General features: G+C 36.3%; 1 protein-coding gene across 6 annotated transcripts in view; it reads right to left on the reverse strand.

The window, feature by feature from the left end:
• LOC117328103 (rho GTPase-activating protein 20-like) overlaps window positions 1–20,930 on the reverse strand; it is a 208,158-nt gene that overhangs the window by 20,733 nt on the left and 166,495 nt on the right. For 5 of the 6 annotated variants that reach the window (XM_033885463.1, XM_033885464.1, XM_033885466.1 and 2 more), the window contains 7 exons: window positions 19,079–19,201; window positions 14,345–14,439; window positions 7,328–7,436; window positions 5,872–5,936; window positions 4,942–5,133; window positions 4,234–4,312; window positions 1,600–1,677 (listed from right to left, as the gene is read on the reverse strand). In XM_033885463.1, coding sequence (XP_033741354.1) covers window positions 1,600–1,677; window positions 4,234–4,312; window positions 4,942–5,133; window positions 5,872–5,936; window positions 7,328–7,436; window positions 14,345–14,439; window positions 19,079–19,201 — 741 coding nt within the window. Of the gene's footprint in view, window positions 1–1,599; window positions 1,678–4,233; window positions 4,313–4,941; window positions 5,134–5,871; window positions 5,937–7,327; window positions 7,437–8,846; window positions 8,864–14,344; window positions 14,440–19,078; window positions 19,202–20,930 lie in introns of those variants that run through there. The other variant, XM_033885468.1, reaches the window with a different exon arrangement.

A 20,930-nucleotide genomic window follows, 5' to 3' on the forward strand; every position in this document is an offset into this window, starting at 1 on the left:
TACTCCCATCATACCAGATCTACAATATACTCCCATCGTACCAGATCTACAATACTCCCATCGTACCAGATCTACAATACTCCCATCGTACCAGATCTACAATATACTCCCATCATACCAGATCTACAATATACTCCCATCATACGAGATCTACAATATACTCCCATCATACCAGATCTACAATATACTCCCATCATACCAGATCTACAATAAACTCCCATCGTACCAGATCTACAATATACTCCCATCGTACCAGATCTACAATACTCCCATCGTACCAGATCTACAATAAACTCCCATCATACCAGATCTACAATATACTCCCATCATACCAGATCTACAATAAACTCCCATCGTACCAGATCTACAATAAACTCCCATCATACCAGATCTACAATACTCCCATCGTACCAGATCTACAATACTCCCATCGTACCAGATCTACAATTAACTCCCATCGTACCAGATCTACAATACTCCCATCGTACCAGATCTACAATACTCCCATCGTACCAGATCTACAATACTCCCATCGTACCAGATCTACAATATACTCCCATCATACCAGATCTACAATACTCCCATCGTACCAGATCTACAATACTCCCATCATACGAGATCTACAATATACTCCCATCGTACCAGATCTACAATATACTCCCATCATACGAGATCTACAATACTCCCATCCTACCAGATCTACAATATACTCCCATCGTACCAGATCTACAATACTCCCATCGTACCAGATCTACAATACTCCCATCGTACCAGATCTACAATAAACTCTGTATCTAATTCAATTTTGTATGTGATGCCTGTTACTTCTGATCACCTTCAGACACAAAAACACATGTATTAATGTACATTTACAATGTTATTATTATGCTAATGAAGTTTATTATCAGAGACCTTCGAGAACACCGCAACCTTAAGCTGTTTAAGAGCTTTTTGCAGCTTTTGTTTAAGGACATATTAAGGAGTTATGTAGTTCAGAACACCCCTAGCTATAGTCGTACTGTGTGTCATTCCACAGCGGCTTACAAACTCTGGTTTTATTGCCAAAAGGATATTGTTTTTTTTTATTATCAGGTGTAAAACTTATGCCTTTAAATACAATACCTGTGCTATAAATGGCTGTAAGAATTAATCTTCCAGTTTGACTGTGTATATATATATGTCAGCTGAGCCCTACCGTACCTATAGACAAGAATGACCTGTCGCCCTACCACGCCAATATACTAGGATGAACTATGTTATATGACATCACCACAACCTTGTTTACAAGATGTTTTCAGAGTTTATATTGTCTCCGAGTACCATCTGATTGTACCGCACCTTAAACAATAGCTTAACATGCATACAGTTACTATATTTAACAAAGCTCGAATTTAAAACCCAAACTGTGCAAATTGAAGCTATTTCTAGACAGCTATAATTGTTCCATAACATTCTGGACAAATGTCCAAACAGTTAATCCATCCCCTCGTTACCAACACTTCCTGGAGATATAACAGGCTTGTAACAAGATGATAGAAAAACACTTTAAAGTTTATCGTGTTGTATAAATAAGATCATCATTCTAGAATCTAAACTCACCGGAATTTGAAAGTGATCCAGACATTTTTTCAGCACATCCTTAGCTTCCATATCACAATTAATGTCAACAGTACATTTCTGAAATGAAAAAAAAAATCCAACAAATTAGCATTTAATTCAGTGCCCTATGAATTTGTGATGTAAAATTGATGTGAAATCTCTCCCTGACCCAGTTATAGTGTACAGTTGTCCAATAGAGAAGTAAATTAAGTTAAAAATCAATGACGTGTGATAAATGTTTTGTATATAAAACTGTAACAGGTATAGATAATGTCAATAATGAAACATGATGTGCTCTGTCTGGAAATCAATGTCAGTGTTTATAGGTATCATTGTTTTATTAACATTAATATCAGTCTGGGTTGGACCAGCAAATATACATACAATATTATGTATCTGACTATAGGGATACAGAGGCAATATTAGGTCAGTGTAACTAATACAGGGGCAATATTAGGTCAGTGTAACTAATATAGAGGTAATATTAGGTCAGTGTAACTAATATAGAGGTAATATTAGGTCAGTGTAACTAATATAGAGGTAATATTAGGTCAGTGTAACTAACACAGAGGTAATATTAGGTCAGTGTAACTAATACAGGGGTAATATTAGGTCAGTGTAACTAATATAGAGGTAATATTAGGTCAGTGTAACTAATACAGGGGCAGTATTAGGTCAGTGTAACTAATATAGAGGCAATATTAGGTCAGTGTAACTAACACAGAGGCAATATTAGGTCAGTGTAACTAATATAGAGGTAATATTAGGTCAGTGTAACTAACAGAGACAATATTAGGTCAGTGTAACTAACCAAATGGAATATTAGGTCAGTGTAACTAATACAGAGGCAATATTAGGTCAGTGTAACTAACCAAATGGAATATTAGGTCAGTGTAACTAATACAGAGGCAATATTAGGTCAGTGTAACTAATATAGAGGTAATATTAGGTCAGTGTAATTAATATAGAGGGAATATTAGGTCAGTGTAACTAATACAGAGGCAATATTAGGTCAGTGTAACTAACATAGAGGTAATATTAGGTCAGTGTAACTAACACAGAGGTAATATTAGGTCAGTGTAACTAACATAGAGGTAATATTAGGTCAGTGTAACTAACATAGAGGGAATATTAGGTCAGTGTAACTAACACAGAGGTAATATTAGGTCAGTGTAACTAACACAGAGGTAATATTAGGTCAGTGTAACTAACACAGAAGTAATATTAGGTCAGTGTTATATAACTAACACAGAGGCAATATTAGGTCAGTGTAACTAACACAGGCAATGTTAGGTCAGTGTTACGGACACAGAGGCAATATTAGGTCAGTGTTATTAATATGGAGGCAATATTAGGTCAGTGTAACTAACACAGAGGCAATATTAGGTCAGTGTAACTAACACAGAGGCAATATTAGGTCAGTGTAACTAATACAGAGGCAATATTAGGTCAGTGTAACTAACACAGAGGTAATATTAGGTCAGTGTAACTAACACAGAGGCAATATTAGGTCAGTGTAACTAACAGAGAGGCAATATTAGGTCAGTGTAATTAATATAGAGGGATATTAGGTCAGTGTAACTAACACAGAGACAATATTAGGTCAGTGTAACTAACACAGAGACAATATTAGGTCAGTGTAACTAACAGAGAGGCAATATTAGGTCAGTGTAATTAATATAGAGGGATATTAGGTCAGTGTAACTAACACAGAGACAATATTAGGTCAGTGTAACTAACACAGAGACAATATTAGGTCAGTGTAACTAACACTGCAATATTAGGTCAGTGTATTAAAGGGAGACTTTCAATATAAAACTGTAATGTCTGTACATTTGACTATTTTCACAGAGTAATATCATATTAATTAAGTCTGATGTACCCTGCTGATAGAATATGTATACAACATAAGTCTGGGTATTTGTTTACTATATATGTGGACACAATAATATGTCTGTTTACATGTTTCAGATTAAAACTGAGATGTATTTGTACTCTTATGATACAGAACTTTCTATCATGCCAGGCCCACATGTATGATAAATGTTACAACAATTGACCTGGTTCATCAGTCTCCTATCAGATATTGTTGACCTGACAGTATACATATGTGACTAATAAATACATCAGGTGTTTGTTATCCCAGGAAACTTTAGTCTTATTACATGTAACTTATTGTACAAATCTGTTTATAAAACAAAAACCACTCTTTAAATGGTACTCATATTAGTTCCAAATAAAATAGACAATAATAACTTACTTTGGTAGTGATGTTACTGTTTGACTTTCTGCCTACTTTTCTGGTCTTCAGTTTGACTACTAGTGATACCTTAATGAAATTCCAGTTTATCCCCATCGTGGGAGGGAATCCTGGGAGGGACCAGTATTTAGTGACACAATATCTGTTGGGTCCTAGTAAGTCACTTTTTAACTTCAAAGTCAATATTCAGGGACATTCTGGGTGAGCAGTTTTCATGAAAATTAACCCACTAAGTGTAGTCAGGTGTTAAAGACAGGACTAATGAAGGTGTACTCTGCTGACCTACAGGTAATTTGACCCCAGGTAGGTAGAGAGTGTCAGCTGACCTTTGACACTTACTGCCAGGTATTGTCTCCCCAATCAGGATTACTCACCTGTTCCATATCTCGGTAAAATACATCTAACTTCATTTGGCAGGTATAGGTTTCTTTAGATTTCTCTTCCTTAATTTGCCTGTAATGATCAAACAGGTAGGATCACACTGGGGTGTGTACATTGGAATTAACACGAGTCCTCTGTCATTGGTACCAGATAAACACATATATCTATGGTAAGCTGTGTAATTCTTCTTATAGTAATCCTAATTTATCTTTATTGCTTGTTTTGTTTTGAAAAAACAGTAAGCTAGTTTTAAAGATATACACATAAGTCATTGTTTCTAAAGTAAAACAGAAATTAAATGCATTATAGCATGTTTATGTAATATTTTGAAACAAGTATAAACAACATTTGTTGATAAAACAAAGTTTTATGCAGAACATAACCGTAATATCTCTGAACAATGGAAATGTTTACATTGGTGTATCGTTTAATGACTGACAAAACTTTCAATATTACAAAAGGAAGGGTCATTGGGTGCTCGTTTTGAGGGTGATATTATTATTTTTCAATCTTTAAAAACATTAACAGAAAGCAATTTAATTGCAAGTATTAGGATGGTATTATTACTTTCAATCTTTTAAAATATTAACAGAATGCAATTTAATTACAAGTATTCTTTAAACAAATGTTTGAATTGGCATAAATTGAAATATCACCCGAGGGGACATGAAAATAACGATAACTGATTTATTAAAACTTACTCTGTTAACTTATTAAACCAAAGTTCCTTAGATTCGGTGGATTTGAAGGTTGCTATGACATTGGTTGTGGGCCAGCCAATTACAAAAGACCTGTCCAGTGATCGTGGTAGGTCAGTCACATCTTGTACTGAGTTGGAAATCCACATCTCACAAACCCGCACTCGTGCCTTCAGTTTGAATGTTGTGCTTGTCCTACAGTAAAGAGTTGTGAAATTAGGTTGATGGCTTAATGGAATATGAAAGGTAAACATCACTTCTGCTAAAATTAATAATCTTTAATTTTTCTATTTAGATGATATTAATAACATATTCTCCAGATCTTATCAACAACTGTATGATGTAATAGCAGTGTTTGGTTACCTAACTAGCATGTCTGTCCTGAATGTAGGTCACACTGGTGACCTTGACATACATTTACACTGATCAACCATTAAAATGACAAAAATTTTGGTCCTTCAAATGAGAAATTAACATTGATTCATGCATACAACTGAGCTCTATACACTGGTTATATTATTCCACGGAACATGTAGATAAATATTAAGATCATCATCCATTACTCATTAATATGCTTGACAGGTGCTCCAGATATTCACAGATCTTAATGATGTAACAGAATGTTGTTAAATTTTCTCGTGATCAGACAATTAAATCCATCAGGAATATATAAATAATTATTGTAATCATTGAAAATTAATACTTTTATTTAAATATTTGTAAACCGCATACAATGACGCATCCATTGTTCTGTTTTTCCTACAGAGAAAAAAAGCTGAAATTGTTTCACTGTCAGATCTCTAATAGGATGTCAGTATTCTGTTTAATTGAATCAGGGTAAAATAATTGTCATTACAATGCTTTATTGGCGCATAATTAGATACTCTCACATAAGTTTGGCGCAAGGTTTTTAAGTGCATTGGTACAACTCACTTCTGTTTGGCCACCAGGAGAAGGTCATTAAACAAGAAAAGGTAACGCTCAAACAGGTGTTCTGACTGAAAAAGAGAAGACAACATTAATAATTTACCTTGGTCATCCTTCCATGGTAATGTGTACCCCCTGAATTAAAACATGGCCAAAGATCTGTCACAGCTTCTAACGTTGATGTTACACCCATTCATACCGAATGTGTGTCACGTTTCGACAAGATATTGTAATTAACAACTGATCACGGCCTTAATCCAAAAGTTGGGATAGTCCCGACAGACAGCCATTCATAAGAATGGCATTATCATACACGGGGGTTCCATACTACAAGGAGAGGGCCCTGGACGTGTCCCAGCCCTCCCTCCATAGTTACAATTGAAGCACGAGTACCACTAACAATAAAGACAATCAGTAAAGCGCGACAATCTATTGTAGATGGTTACTGCCATTCACACTGTTATATTGTACGATCATAATTATATCTACCCAAGTCATTAAGGGTGTGATGATGATTCCTGGTGATAAGACATTTTTGCGGGCTGGTGTACAATCATTAGTCTTACTGAATGACCTTTAAAGTCATACAAACTATGCAATACCTTTTTTTCTCTCTCTCTTTTTTTTTTTAGAAATAACATTTCTTAAATTTTGATTGGTTTGATGTTTCTCAAAATCTCAATCAATTGTATGTTGTTTTAAACTTTCCAAACCTTTAAAAATATTCCTGGAGTTTGACATTAACTAAACAAAGATTTATAAGTCTCCGCAACCCCAAATGGCTTTATATTCTTCTGTATCAAATAATTCTGACTTAGCATTACCTCCCTTGTCAGTAGATTCATCTCTGATTTTGATGCTGAGTTCACAATACCTGGGTGGGCTTATAAGTAATTTTACTGAACAGATATATACATACAGGCAGGCTTATTACAATGGTTAAACTTATTGCCCGATAAACACAGTAAGTATACAATAAAGTAAGTTTATATCTTATCTGTCGGTTCAAGAGATCACCATGATTATTACTTTACAGAGAAAATTGAAGACTAATATAATTTTAACCAGTTGAAGGTAAGGATGAAGTCATTTCCTCTTTCGTATGAGATACGCCAATAGGTGGTGCTAACGGTATTTGCATGTGGAAATTATTTGATGTATAACTGATACGTGTCATTGAGACGACACAGGTAACAGTGAGCACACACCTTTTTTTTTTTTATCAATGAGATAAGATGCTTGTATAATGTGTGTTTTTGTGTCTTTATTTTTGATAATCATAATATTTTTTGATAAACTCATCAGCCAGAGCCTATGTCACTGTGAAATACCAGTGTCTTCGCTGCTGTGAAATAGTTGTTGTATTTGTGAAGTTGAACTAAAGCCTTTGTTTTCAATGATTTAAAAGATTTTAATTACTGATGTGACAAATGTATGTTTATACAATCCTTACTATACATACTCGACAGAATTCCACCTGTCCCTCCATCAAGTACTGCCGATTGACCGTGTCCGGATGTCGGAAGGGGTTCACGATGTCCATTTCTTTCTTTCCCATTGCACCATGTGACCTGAGGAAGTATAACACACTAATAAGTAACGGGTCTGTCTTTAATTATTTATCCACCTCTATTGATCAAAACCGTCCCAATAATGGTATCATTGTCGTATAATGCTGGTGCTGTAAGCGACATTTTGGTGCCGTAACTGACGTATCCTGACACAAAGGACAAATCGAGGACAAATTAATGGTTCACACAATTAACTAGTCAATCCTTAAATGAAAGTTACAGGGTCAATGTCTTAAAAGAACAATATCAAAATGCTTGTGTGAATTACAACTTTGTGTGCCCCTTACATCAATGACAACAGAAAGCTGACTCTTCATAAAAGATTGCTATAAAAAGGTGTAACAGTTTTGAGTAGAAGAATGGTTATACTGGAAGAGAAGGCCTTAATAATGTTTTAATAGGGAGAGTTTGTGAGTGGAAGGTCACACTTATAATGGAAGGTTATTAGGACTGTGATGCGGGACAATGGAGTCCTATATCTACATATCAATATTGTCTACCGTTTGTCTACCAACCTGCGTGTGACATGTTTGGTGACATGTTTGATTGCCGTCATGTTAAAAGCCACAAAAAAACACATATTTCCATACACAAGGGATAACATTCATGTGTGTCATAGAAAATTTTATTGTCCTTGTTGGAACAAGGGTCCCAATTGTTTACGGAAATATGGTGGATCCTGTTCAGGGGTGTACCTCCTCAGACAGCAGTATAGGTATTGATGAATACCCAAATATGGTATATAACATTAAATTATCACTTATAGTCAGTATCTATACCTATCGATGAATATCCAAATATGGTATATAACATTAAATTATCACATATAGTCAGTATCTACCTGTCAATGAATACCCAAATATGGTCAACAATAAAGTTACCATCTAAAGTCAGTTTTAATGATGAATTTAATTTAGATAATTTGTTTTGCAATTTAAAAAAAAAAATTCTCCAAGATTGATAAATCTATTCCTTTTAATTCTGAATTGCGAGAGAATTAAAGCACCTGTTGAAAACTAGTCAACCCATGTCACTTACTGTACAAAATTTGTTTTACTATGGAAACAAAGTTTAGAGTTTGAAATCCCAAGGTATTTATCTAAGTTTTCCCCCAAACATTATGTAGGATTGACAAGTGTGTAGATTACCTACACCCTGACTTACATATATCAGGTGATTACAGGTGAGGATGATAAAGGACACAGCACTCTCATTCATCTCATACTCAGGGATCTGAGAACATCCATACATACTTACACTCTCATTCATCTCATACTCAGGGATCTGAGAACATCCATACATACTTACACTCTCATTCATCTCATACTCAGGGATCTGAGAACATCCATACATACTTACACTCTCATTCATCTCATACTCAGGGATCTGAGAACATCCATACATACTTACACTAGTTTTATATCCCGATATTTTTGGACTCTAAATCAGAATCCTCAAACTCACAACACACAATTTGTCCTGCATGATTTCTGTTCAAGTTGAAGTTGTATTACTTTCCTTTAATAGTTTCCACAAAATCTTCCAGACATCAGTTAATGACTATTGTTATAAAAATCCACACACATAACTGTCACATTCTTAAAGTGAGTTGAGACAAAGAAATATTTCCTGAGAAAGCACAACCAGAGAGATTGAGTTGTTGTTGTGATGTGGGTAGTTCTGACGACATTCCACTGGACACTACCCACTACATTCTCACCTAACAACACACAAGACCGTTGTCCTGACCCTGGGGCTAAACTCATACAATACTCCACATTTCTTACACTAACATAAAACTAGTCAGTGCTTTACAAAAGTGCCCAGTGGGGTAATTTCTCTTAATTAGTTTATTCTCCAGAGCTCACCTGGAGTTAAGGTCAGAAAGGTAATCTACAGTCAGAGTGTTAATCTGACTGAGGACAGCTATAGGACATCACATCTATCAACTCAGGCTTATGTAATGGATCCATCCTTACTGCAGGACAGGTGTCCACTACTCAAGGTCACAGTCAAGGTCATTTAGTGGGAAAAATAGCTCATGGCACCTGATCAAGTGAGACGAGGGATTTCAACAAGGGGTTGTAACGTGTTCAAAGCCTAGGGTGAGATTAATAGAATCTTTCACCCCGTTTGGGCTGAGACAGGGGAATCTCTACCAGAGGGGGGAATGATTATATTTCTCTTACCCTGATTACCCACTTATGTATCTATTATGGACATTACATCAATGAAAGGAAATGTTGGCATGATGTGATTGAATTGTCGATGTGATGTCATTGTATTGTTGCCGTGGCGTCATGGAATTGTTGACACTGACGAAATGCAATTGTTGTAGCTTGTCTCAACCTAGGGTAAGACAAGAAAATCTCACACCAGTAAAACTGTGGATATCCCTGTCCTGGGTAAGAGAATAATAGAATCTATCATGGGCCCGTTCTGTGGACAGGGATATCTCAACCTGAGTGTAAGAGTTCGGCAAGTCAGCATGAGGCTTGCTGAGTGCTGGCCAGCCAAACTCTTACACGAGGGTTGAGATATCCTTGTTCGCGGAACAGACCTGTGATTGATTATTTTTCTCACATATTTGCAACCAAACGTAAGTTTTTATGAAAGTTTTTCATCGCGCCACCTTCAATGCTCCTTGGAATGTGCGTCAAAATTTATGACATCATCATTTACGACTTGGTTACTCAACGTAAAATGATGATGTTACGTTATTGTGAGCAGCGTCATATAGCGTGTGCCGGCTGTCTTTACCCCCCCGTGTAAGATCGATTTATCTTTTCCCTAGGAACTGCAGGATAACCCTGTGAAGTATGGGAGAAATCTCACATCAGTAAGATTGTCAATATATCCCTCTCCAGAGTCACATCAGTAAGATTGTCAATATATCCCTCTCCAGAGTAAGAGAAAACCCAGTAAAGAAATTCAACACATTAGCCAAGAAATTCCAAACACCGGTAAAGAAATTCAGCTCACAAGTTTCTTAAAAAATTCCACTTACAAGTATAGAAATTCCACTCACCAGTAAAGAAATACAGCTCACAAGCACAGAAATCACCTCACCAGTACAGAAAATCACCTCCCCAGTACAGATGCTACAATTCACGCCATTTACCCTCAAATCTTCTAAACTATCCAAGCATTCCCTAACTTCTCTGTTTTATTTGAATACATTTGTAATACAAACATAGACTTTCTGGGAAGGAGATTTAAATATGAGTTGTAAAACCTGATTTCACGACTTTCAACTTATTTAATATAAGCATAATAAACATCAAACTTTAGTGAACCACAGTGCCCAATAGGCATGACGGCATCTAATAGACCACATCAAAACCACAACCTGACAAAATCATTCCGAAACAAACTAATCTGGTTTTGACAATAAAGGGCGCAAAAGGCTAAGCATGCCCCTAAAGTGACTTTTACAGTGAGAAGAGGATGCGATGTAATAACTGTCATGGGTTTGACAGTGACAATATTGACCGAGGGATGAGAGGTTTTTCCTGTTATCACCAAAGCACAAGTCACTGAGGAGGCAATATTGGGCTCCGACCTTCCATTCTATCTGTCCGAATCACACGACCAATGAAATATTCATGAGAGCTTTAATCCTGGCATTATTTACAAACAAGCAACAGAAGTGTAACTGATGACCATGGAAAATAAATTGGACAGTGAACAACAGATGGTGGGCAATCCCAACAAAACATTTATGTGAATCAGATGAAGTCACTTGCATGCTTCATTTAGCCACTGGACAGGCTTTCTTCTGTCTGATTTTCCTATGGGGTATTTACTGTAAAGTCAGTTATCACAGGTGATTGTATCACCGTTATTTCTGCTCTATAAATTAAAAAAGCTATTTATGTCACAATAGGTATGGAAAATCTATTGTAACTAGGAAAAGTTATTGAAGCTTTTGAAGATACTCTAAAATAGTCTATATACTGCCAGACCACACACCATCTGTTAGAGTGATCACGACTGTTACAGTGATTCCCTACTAAGTCTATAGTCATTTGTTCCCAGCCTGTTTGAATGACATTTGAATTGTATCGTGGATCGTCCCGAACTCAACCACAAATGGTCTCCCAAGAAATATGACATGGTACAATCAAATATAACCACAAACATGATATTCACCATGAACCTATTGGCCTATCAATGCTTTACTGCAGTATAATGACAAATAGTCATGTACCTGTCCTCATATCACTGTCATACCTTTGTTACTAACGAACATATATGTACAGGTAGATTTACCTGGTCCAGTATTTACTATTGTTATATCCTGAATGAGATTTCCGGTAGATCCCCTTTGAATGTAATAATTCTGATATTGTAGGCAGCTATAAATCGTGGGTCAATAAGTTGGGGACGCTGTCTTCAGTTATGTCTTTAAGTGTCCAATATCAACATAACAAAATCAGTCGCTAAAACTTATAGTATCTTTCAATATAACAGCTTATTAGATAATTGATTAAAGAAAATAAATATGTTCCTGGGATTCCAATATACTGGGGGCTATTGAACTTGACCTGTTTATTTCATCAGATAGACAAACAATATTTTGTTTGACATCATTTGAATTGATCACTTTTCTTAAAATCGTAATGATTTTTCTGTCTTACACAATGATTTTATATCTTTTATATTAACTTCAGCAAGATAGAAATGAAATGAAATCAACACATTCAGCAGAGAAAACGGCTTCATAAGTCTGTGAGTAGACTAAAACATTAATTTTTCTCAGAAGTTTGGAGAGTGATCCGTATCAACATTATGTTTGTCCACGAGGTATGTTTTAGTGTCATCTAATCAAGCATGTGAGAGATTGTCACCTATTGCGACATTCCGACGACATTCTTGTGTGGGAGTGTGATAGGTACAAGTATCAATATAGGTATAGCCACACGTAACACAGGTAGATAGACAGGTAAAACACAGGTATAGATTAGTAGGAAGATTGCCATCAGAGCTAACACACCCCCCCTAGTCAGAGTAGTATAGCCGATATGCATGAATTACGGAGGAGCATTGTCCGTAAATAAAAACAGGTACTTGAACTCTCTTTAAAAATCTATTGGAGTATGGATTGGGACCAAAAAAATTTACAATCGGAAACTCCTTGCTTTTATAAAGAAACAATATGTATGGCAGTGTATCAGGCTTACAACTACTTAGGAATTACAAAACATCGCTGGACAAGAGGACTTGAGTCTGAAAGGAAGAAATGTGTCCTAAATACTACACACCAATTAGACAATACATAGCATACCACGCATATCACATCTTACACCCCACATAACTCTCAGGGTAGTCGATACCCAACCACTTATATCACAATTTAGTGCACAACCCACTCAGATCATTTCAGATTGTGGCTTAAATAATTTGTGAGAAAATACAACAATGAAATCAGCTCTTCTATGTCTATATTTAGGTACTAACCTTGGTCACTAGAAAGTCTAGAGGATCAACATGTCAAAGAGGACAGATGTAAATTGATTGAGCACATTTATCAATGAATCTGTCTTCAAACTCTATCTCTACTGGCCAATGATTAGTCAAGGAGAAAACAAAACTATATACCACATCGGGACCTGATTTTAATGACAAAACTATGCACAGCCTGGAGACCTAATTTTACCAACAAATGATATGATATGATCGAGAGATCGAGTTTATGTTGATCTTTTAGTCAAACCTTTCTTTGTTCCTTGACCGTATTTCAGTCCCCTGTGCTGTCCATAAAGTCAGGTTTACAGACAAAAAGATCCAGTCTCCCTTGATGTCGGCAAAGTTCCATACTGTGAGTGGGTATTGATAGTTTCAAAACGACACTTTTACAATGGTGTCTATTGATATTTGAATTGTCTATTTTGTCATTAAGCAACAACTTAACAGTAGTATAAGTAAACTATCATCACAATAAATCTGCTATTGGAGCCAAGGTAATAGAAAGGTTCTAAAGTCAACATAAGTACGATCGAGCAGTGTGTCTTGTTCCGTGAACCTGTCAGTCAATCACCCTCTTTAGCATTTAAATCTCTACACAACACAATTAAACACTATTGAAAATATTTTGTTCATATCTTTGGCCAAAAGCATTGTAAGTTCATAATAGACATCCGACGGAAATAGAGCTCAGAAAACATCGGATATAAATATACTCTGACAATGGGTTATAAACTGTTGCCATCGTCCACGTCACGACTGAAATACAGACCATATTACCCACTGACCAACTGGACACTGGTATGGTCCAGACACTGACCACTGTCCTTCTCTGTTATACACAAAGATATATTTATTGACATGTAAATCCATTGATTTCTCTGTCACATAGTCGTCGTGGCCCTTACTATGGAGAATGTGCCACCCGTGCCTCGACTACCCCATACATTAGTGACAGCTATGTACCTCACAGGGTGTCTTTATGATTTACACACCTTTACAAACAACATCAGGTGTTACAATGTCATCGAACACACCCAACTCTTCATTGAGGAGTACACGTCAATAGATATATAGTTTGGGGGTGTGTCGTTGGGCACATGAACGGCGCACAACATGCATTCATTGCACTGTGTATATGTAGACAGGTATGGTATTTTTTGTGGGGAAAGCATTCATTATTCCAATATAGGCTAATAATATTCAGCTTGTTCACATTAAATAAGAAATAAAAAATTCATTTAAAAACTATGAAGGCATACCTTCTATCTGGAACTTTGACCCCTGCTCTGCAACGGAACGCCCTAAATATTTATGAAATCTATTCATAAATTCCTACACAGTACATCTATATATGGTAAGAGATGATAAGTATAATGGATGGCCTCCCTAATGAGTTTGTCATACCACATTCTCCCGACATAAAAACAAACTTCACTCACCCAAGACTGGTCGTGCTCTTGGAGCGATTTCCAAGCGTTTTGAAGAGCACAGCTCCAGGAGCGGAGCGTCTTCTCTGTGAAAGACTGCGTAGTCTCTGAAAAATACAAAACAGTAAATATATAAGATTCACTGATTAAAGTTAAAGTCAATGATTATTATAAACACAAAAACAATAAATGAAAAATTCATTATTTTAACAAATTACCGATAGATGGGGCAAGCTAACAGTAATGTATTCCTTGTGAGGACATGTCCACGATAAGATGGTGACAGGGAACCCCCAAAGAGCAGTGAACATGCTTCCTCACTGGACAATATTGATATGATTTCATGTTAACACGGTTTGTTGTTGTTTTGGTTGTCGGTGAAGTGCACTTGCTGTAATGTCACGTTATTTCCTGTACAATGGTTCGAACATCCTTAATCCAGAAACATGAACCACAAAACCTCCTCACCTTGTATGTGTCACCTGGACAAACCGCAGGTAAAAATAAAGGTATGTCACATAGTCCGACCCATCTCAATCGGTACAATCCATTACCTGATTGATTGGGAGTCTATATCTCCGACCTCTATCCCACCACTTCACAAGTCCAACAAGTGTCGTACAAAACTAAATTTCCTGTTTGTTATCAATACCGAATTCCTGAACAATGAACCATAAGAATTTTCAACTCATGAATTCAAGTCAAGTTGCTGTTAAAATTGAAGACACTATCAGAAACACAATCTTTCGTTTTCTGTGTACCAATTGTCATCAAACAAGCGGTGAAGTAAACGCATCAGTGGTCTCCCATTGTGCTGACTTATACCCTGACAGCCCCTACCCCTCACTCCAACGAAAGGCTCCTACCAAGCTCCTGTTTCCTCCCGACACCAGGACGGGGGCTGTCAGAAGGTTCACCTTTGACCCCAGGACAAAGAAATTGGGTCAATATAGGGCTTTACTGATGTAATGTGTACCCTTCTATTTAGGTAGGGAATTACTGTTGCCATAGAAAACAGCTGTCACTGATGGCCGTTCACCATCCATACCTGTATGAATCGCTCCAATCCTGATTTATATAACTTGTCCATTGTACAACTTTCGACATCATCTCGTATTTTTTGTTGTCTCGAAAATAACAAAAGAAGGCAACAAAGAAAAGGTTTGTTCCGAGACACTTTTTTGAGTATTAGATTTTACTAAAAGTCATATTTACTACTCCGATCAGTCATCAATCTGACAAAACCTCTATATACCAACATTGTCTAGATTTTATTGTTTTCAAGGGATTAAAAAATATCTACATGGTGTGTAGTTACCGATGGTTAGAGAACCTTAGTTTTAACCGTCAATAAAGGCAAATATGGAACATTCTGCAATTTGTGGAAGAAATTTTATTAAAAAATGAGTACCTACGAAAAGATAATGTAAATGACAATTAAAAATGATAACCATTGTTATATAATTGTCCCTATTACTGTGTGACGGTAAACACAAAGATAACAGCATAAAGTTTATTGATTTAAACTTGTCATTTCAGTCTTAAAACAAGATCAAAACAATAAAACAATAGGGAGGTTTAGATACGATCATCCTGTTGTCCCCACACATACATCACCGTGACAACCATACCAACAAATTGTAGTGTTTTACATGCCACAAGTCCGGCAACACCCATGTACAGAGTGTGAGCAAACTGTGAGGATATCAACATAAGGTCCATTAATCAAACATGACATGTCAAAGTTATTGTGACAATTTCTCCTTATTACAAAACTGCACAAGTGTTTAAACAAATTATATTGCTTCAAAAAAGGAACAGAGATTAGCCACAAAATTTAAAAACTTGATTATATTGCAAGTCTGATGTTCTCAAAAGATGTTTTCTGTATCTGGAACATCTGTCTTAAAAAGTAAACAACTCATACATCAGATGGTTAACATTAATTAAGATAATGATTAACACTAATTAAGATAATGATTAACACTAATTAAGATAATGATTAACACTAATTAAGATAATGATTAACACAATACTTTGTTGTATCTCCTATTGTCCTTGAATACTTTATCATTGTTCTCCCACATCACTATAACACTTCATACTATTTTGGATACTTACTGGGTTTAATACAGGGAGTCTTAACCCCAAATTCAGTACTTTGGACGCCTTCTACACCAAAAAGATTATAATTGGAAAGTTATGTTTATTTGAACTCGACTGCTCATCCCCAATAAGGCATTTTATAACATAGTATCATTCCATAGTTCTACACTGCTACTTGACTCCAGACATATAATAAATACCTGGAGTTACATTTACTTGTCCCTCAAATCTTACCTGATCAACTGATTCTACATCAAACCTCGAGATTGCTGACAAAGATATCCGTTTTGTAATGGTGTGTACTAGCTGACATGTTGTTGACACGATAGAACTATCCTGACCAGTATTGGTACTTCAGTCCGTAATGGCTCTCAGTTATTTACTCAGCACCAACACGATCAACTACCAACATACGACTCAGCTCGCGATGTTTTTACTGGTATATCCTTCTGTTAGTCTTTTGTCAATAACAAAAATTAACTCTTTGAAGAAGCTTGCATTTCATTTGATACACATTCCAGCAGTCAAACCCTTCAAAATTTGTATCTGATTTTGTTTTGTGCACAGGGTATAGATTTTCACCAGTGTAATTAAGTGATTAGACAATGAGACACACCTGTATAACACGCCACTATTTACCTGCTACGTTGATAATTGTTCTCCTGTGAAAGTCAGTGTCGTTCACGGTGGTATGTGGCGTTCATAGATGAGGCCTTCAATATAGCAGTCAAGCAGGGTATGTCATGTATACTGGAGGGTATAACAAAGCCCCAAAAAACACACGGCTCAGATTTGTCATTGACAGAAAATCCTACTTAGTACCACAGGTATGTATTTACCTGTATCTATCACCTGTAATTAGTCCTTCATCAATGGGCTGGTAGATAGAGCCAGGCTCCTCATTCTAATCTGTATTTAATTTTGTCCAGGTCAATGGTAGGTTTTGTGTATTCACACCTGTAGTTCCTATGAACACAATTTCGCCTGCCATGTTTTTTTTCCAGTCCAACGTGTGTTAAATAAACACATCCTCATCGATGCTCTAACTATCTAGAATCCTATTTTTCTACTGCAAAAAAAAATTCCCTTGTGAATGTTTGACAGATAAAACTGCCCAAACAGTCCTGAACAGTCCTGTGCAACACATCGCATGTTTGTACACACAACCTATTGGAAAACTATCAATGTATCGACAGCCCTTTCCCCCGCCTTGCGTGTGGAAGAATCGTAAGAATTTGACAAGAATTTGTGTCAGTGAGAGTTTATCCCAGAAGGTATTGATAGATCTAGTGATATATATCTGGTGTATACAAACACATTTATCACCTGTCGGCCTCTCAGGTATATATACACACCAGCTGGCCAAACCAGGTTTGGTCAGCCACCAACAAACTTCATAATTGCTCATCCAATATAGCCAGAATTACAGGTATTCCTCATCCAATATAGCCAGAATTACAGGTATTTCTCATCCAATATAGCCAGAATTACAGGTATTCATCATCCAATATAGCCAGAATTACAGGTATTCATCATCCAATATGACCAGAATCACAGGTAACACAATGGCCAATTCCTTTGTACCAATTCATGGCCGTGTTTTGTCTGCAGGTTATTTTTTCCTGTTGCAGTGTTTGCTGTCAGTCTAAAGTGAATGATCAGGTCCCATTTAGAATATATAATTACAGAGTTCAAATGTTGACGTCCAGGACCAAGCGGAGGTTGGAGAGTAGTTCATCATACCAATTACAGTGTAATATTACAAGGTTTGAAATTGACCATGAACACCATTCTCCTGTTGGTACCGATCCCTGACGTCTGGCACAGGTTCAAACTGTGACCCTAATCATCTTTGTTTGAGAGGTTCCAACAGAAAATGCCATCTTAAGCAAGCTGTCAAACTTTGTCAAGCTTAGCCAGTGTCCCAATGCTTCAAGACAAAAGTAAACTAGCACAGAACATAAGCTTTTGATTCCACAGACAGAAAAAGAAAGCATCAAGGTTTTTTGAGCTAATCAATTCTCGATGTGCAGTTCACCTGTATAGAGACCGTGGATCACCTACAATTATCTCCGTGGAACCAACAACACACTATTACACAGACAGATTGCCTTCTCTTAGTGTTATCATAAAAACTGTAGAATCCCTGGTCCTATTCAACTGTATTTAGAAACCTATGCATACAAAATCTAGTACATATTTGTATATGAAAGTATGTCATTGGCCAGGGCCTTGGTAGAATACATTGATTCTACCGTCAAACCTTGTCAGCTCGAAGTCAGTGGGTTCATGAAAAGAGTATCTGAGTAAATAGAGGATATTGAATGGTTTCCTGTATAATATAACATATATTTCATGAGTATGGCAGAATATCGATATTTTCACTGCAAAATCTTATAAAATGTAAGTTTTATTAGTTTGATCAATTTCTATATTTCACTGGCAACAATGCAATAACTGTATATTTTATAGAAATTTTATGATCGAGACTGAAATCTTACTTTGAGTTAGGTATGGTCTTGAGTTAGGTATGGTCTTCGAGTAATCAGAGTTTGAGATAATGAAATTTGACTGTATACAACAAAGTAGCTATTAAGGTGATTAATTGAGTATCCAATACAGGTGACGTTAATGACATACCTGTGCTGCTGAAGATGAGGATTCTCGTAGCTGAAGGTCATCGTTAGGGAAGCGTTTCTGTATGCTATCCATTCTGAGGTTTTCAGGGCTAGTTCCAAACTCGTCCTCATGTTCCCTCACCATCTGAGGTTAAAACAGTCATTTGTATAACTTGTGTGGACTAAATCATTATGTTAACAGGGGTTGTTGGGGTCACAAACCTGTCATTTAGGGGTGTAAAATGGCATCTCAATACCACAGCAATCTCCCACTCCTTTGACATTTGAACACAAGGAAGGTCAAATTTAACTGCGGTATCACATTTTGCTCACTTGGCATTATTAGATTTAACAGCCAGTTGTGTTAGATAAGTCCTACAACATTTATCATAACCATATCTGTATCATCTCTTCTTAATGGAGCTTAAATATTCCCTGAATTTCATATTCATTAGGAAATTATGATGGGGCAACATGAATATTTTTATACACAGAATCACAATGAATTAGTCTCTATAAACAAGGACATATAGGTTGTAATGTTCAGTGCTAATTAAAGTCTGTTAGATTTTACAGGAATTTATCATGTACTAGCCGAATAGATATTGTCACCTGTCACAAGTACCCGAAATATCATACTGATCTGTGAATACACAAAGGTTTATCAGCATAAGATCGGTATTATGACAAACTTTGGTTACAATACGATATTTAGTTTTATGCTTGTTTACATAGCTCTCTATGGATGTGATATATACCAGGATCCCCCACACCGCGTGCTCACTGTGTTTACAATAAGTCTACAATCCTGTGTACAAAATAACGGATTCATAACAAGGATATTGCACATGAATGACCAGAATCAGACATATCCCATGGGGCAAAGTAGGTATATACATACAGATTTTGCACCTAAAACCTACAGTTGTCTGTGTGTTCTTGCCAAATTAGGGATTAACAGCTAACACAGGTATGACATAGCTGTGTTATACCTATTTGACGCTGTACACTGGTGAAGGAGATTCCCCGATAGTACACCAGTAACACCAGTACGGCACTATAGTTAGACCCTAGTGTAGTACTCTCTGCACTCACTACTCTTTGTACTGCAGAGTGCATCGAGTGAGTTTATAAAACGCACAAGTTGTGTACTTTATGATATCAGGTATCCATAATTCATGAGTAATCTACTGATGGAGACTTAAAGAATATTGATATTTTACTAAGTATAGTGAAATAAACAAAATGACAAAATATGACGAGGAAATGATTTATAGTGACTTGTGTATAAACCTTTGTTTAGATATAACAGTTTTATTTCTTTGTGTTCTCTTAATCTGTTTATAATGACTGATTTAGACGGTATTTAAAGTTTCATAACACAGAAACACATCATTTAAGATGTAAACCTGTGGTGGTAAAACCCTTAAGGAAACCTACCTATTGTACAGGTATTGCTGAAGCTAACGCCTCCCATTAGCTCCGCCCGGTGTGGAAAAAACATTGATGTATTGACTTGTGACATGGAAGCTAAACTTCACATTATGTTTAATTGTAGCTAGACTTATTGTACATCTAACTATTCCTCTACAAACTAGACTATAGTTAACTGTTTAATTTATTGTAAATCTAACCATCCCTCAGTAAACTAGACTATAGTTAACTGTTTAATTCATTGTAAATCTAACCATCCCTCAGTAAACTAGACTAGCATTAGCTGTTTAATTTATTGTAAATCTAACCATCCCTCAGTAAACTAGACTAGCGTTAGCTGTTTAATAAATCCCTTGGTAAACTAGATTTTAGACTAACGTTAACTAAATACCTAACAATCATTATTCTAAAGCATGACTCGCTGACAGGACAAGTTTTTC

This window comes from Pecten maximus, chromosome 5, assembly GCF_902652985.1.
Source record: "Pecten maximus chromosome 5, xPecMax1.1, whole genome shotgun sequence".
Classification (NCBI taxonomy): domain Eukaryota; kingdom Metazoa; phylum Mollusca; class Bivalvia; order Pectinida; family Pectinidae; genus Pecten; species Pecten maximus.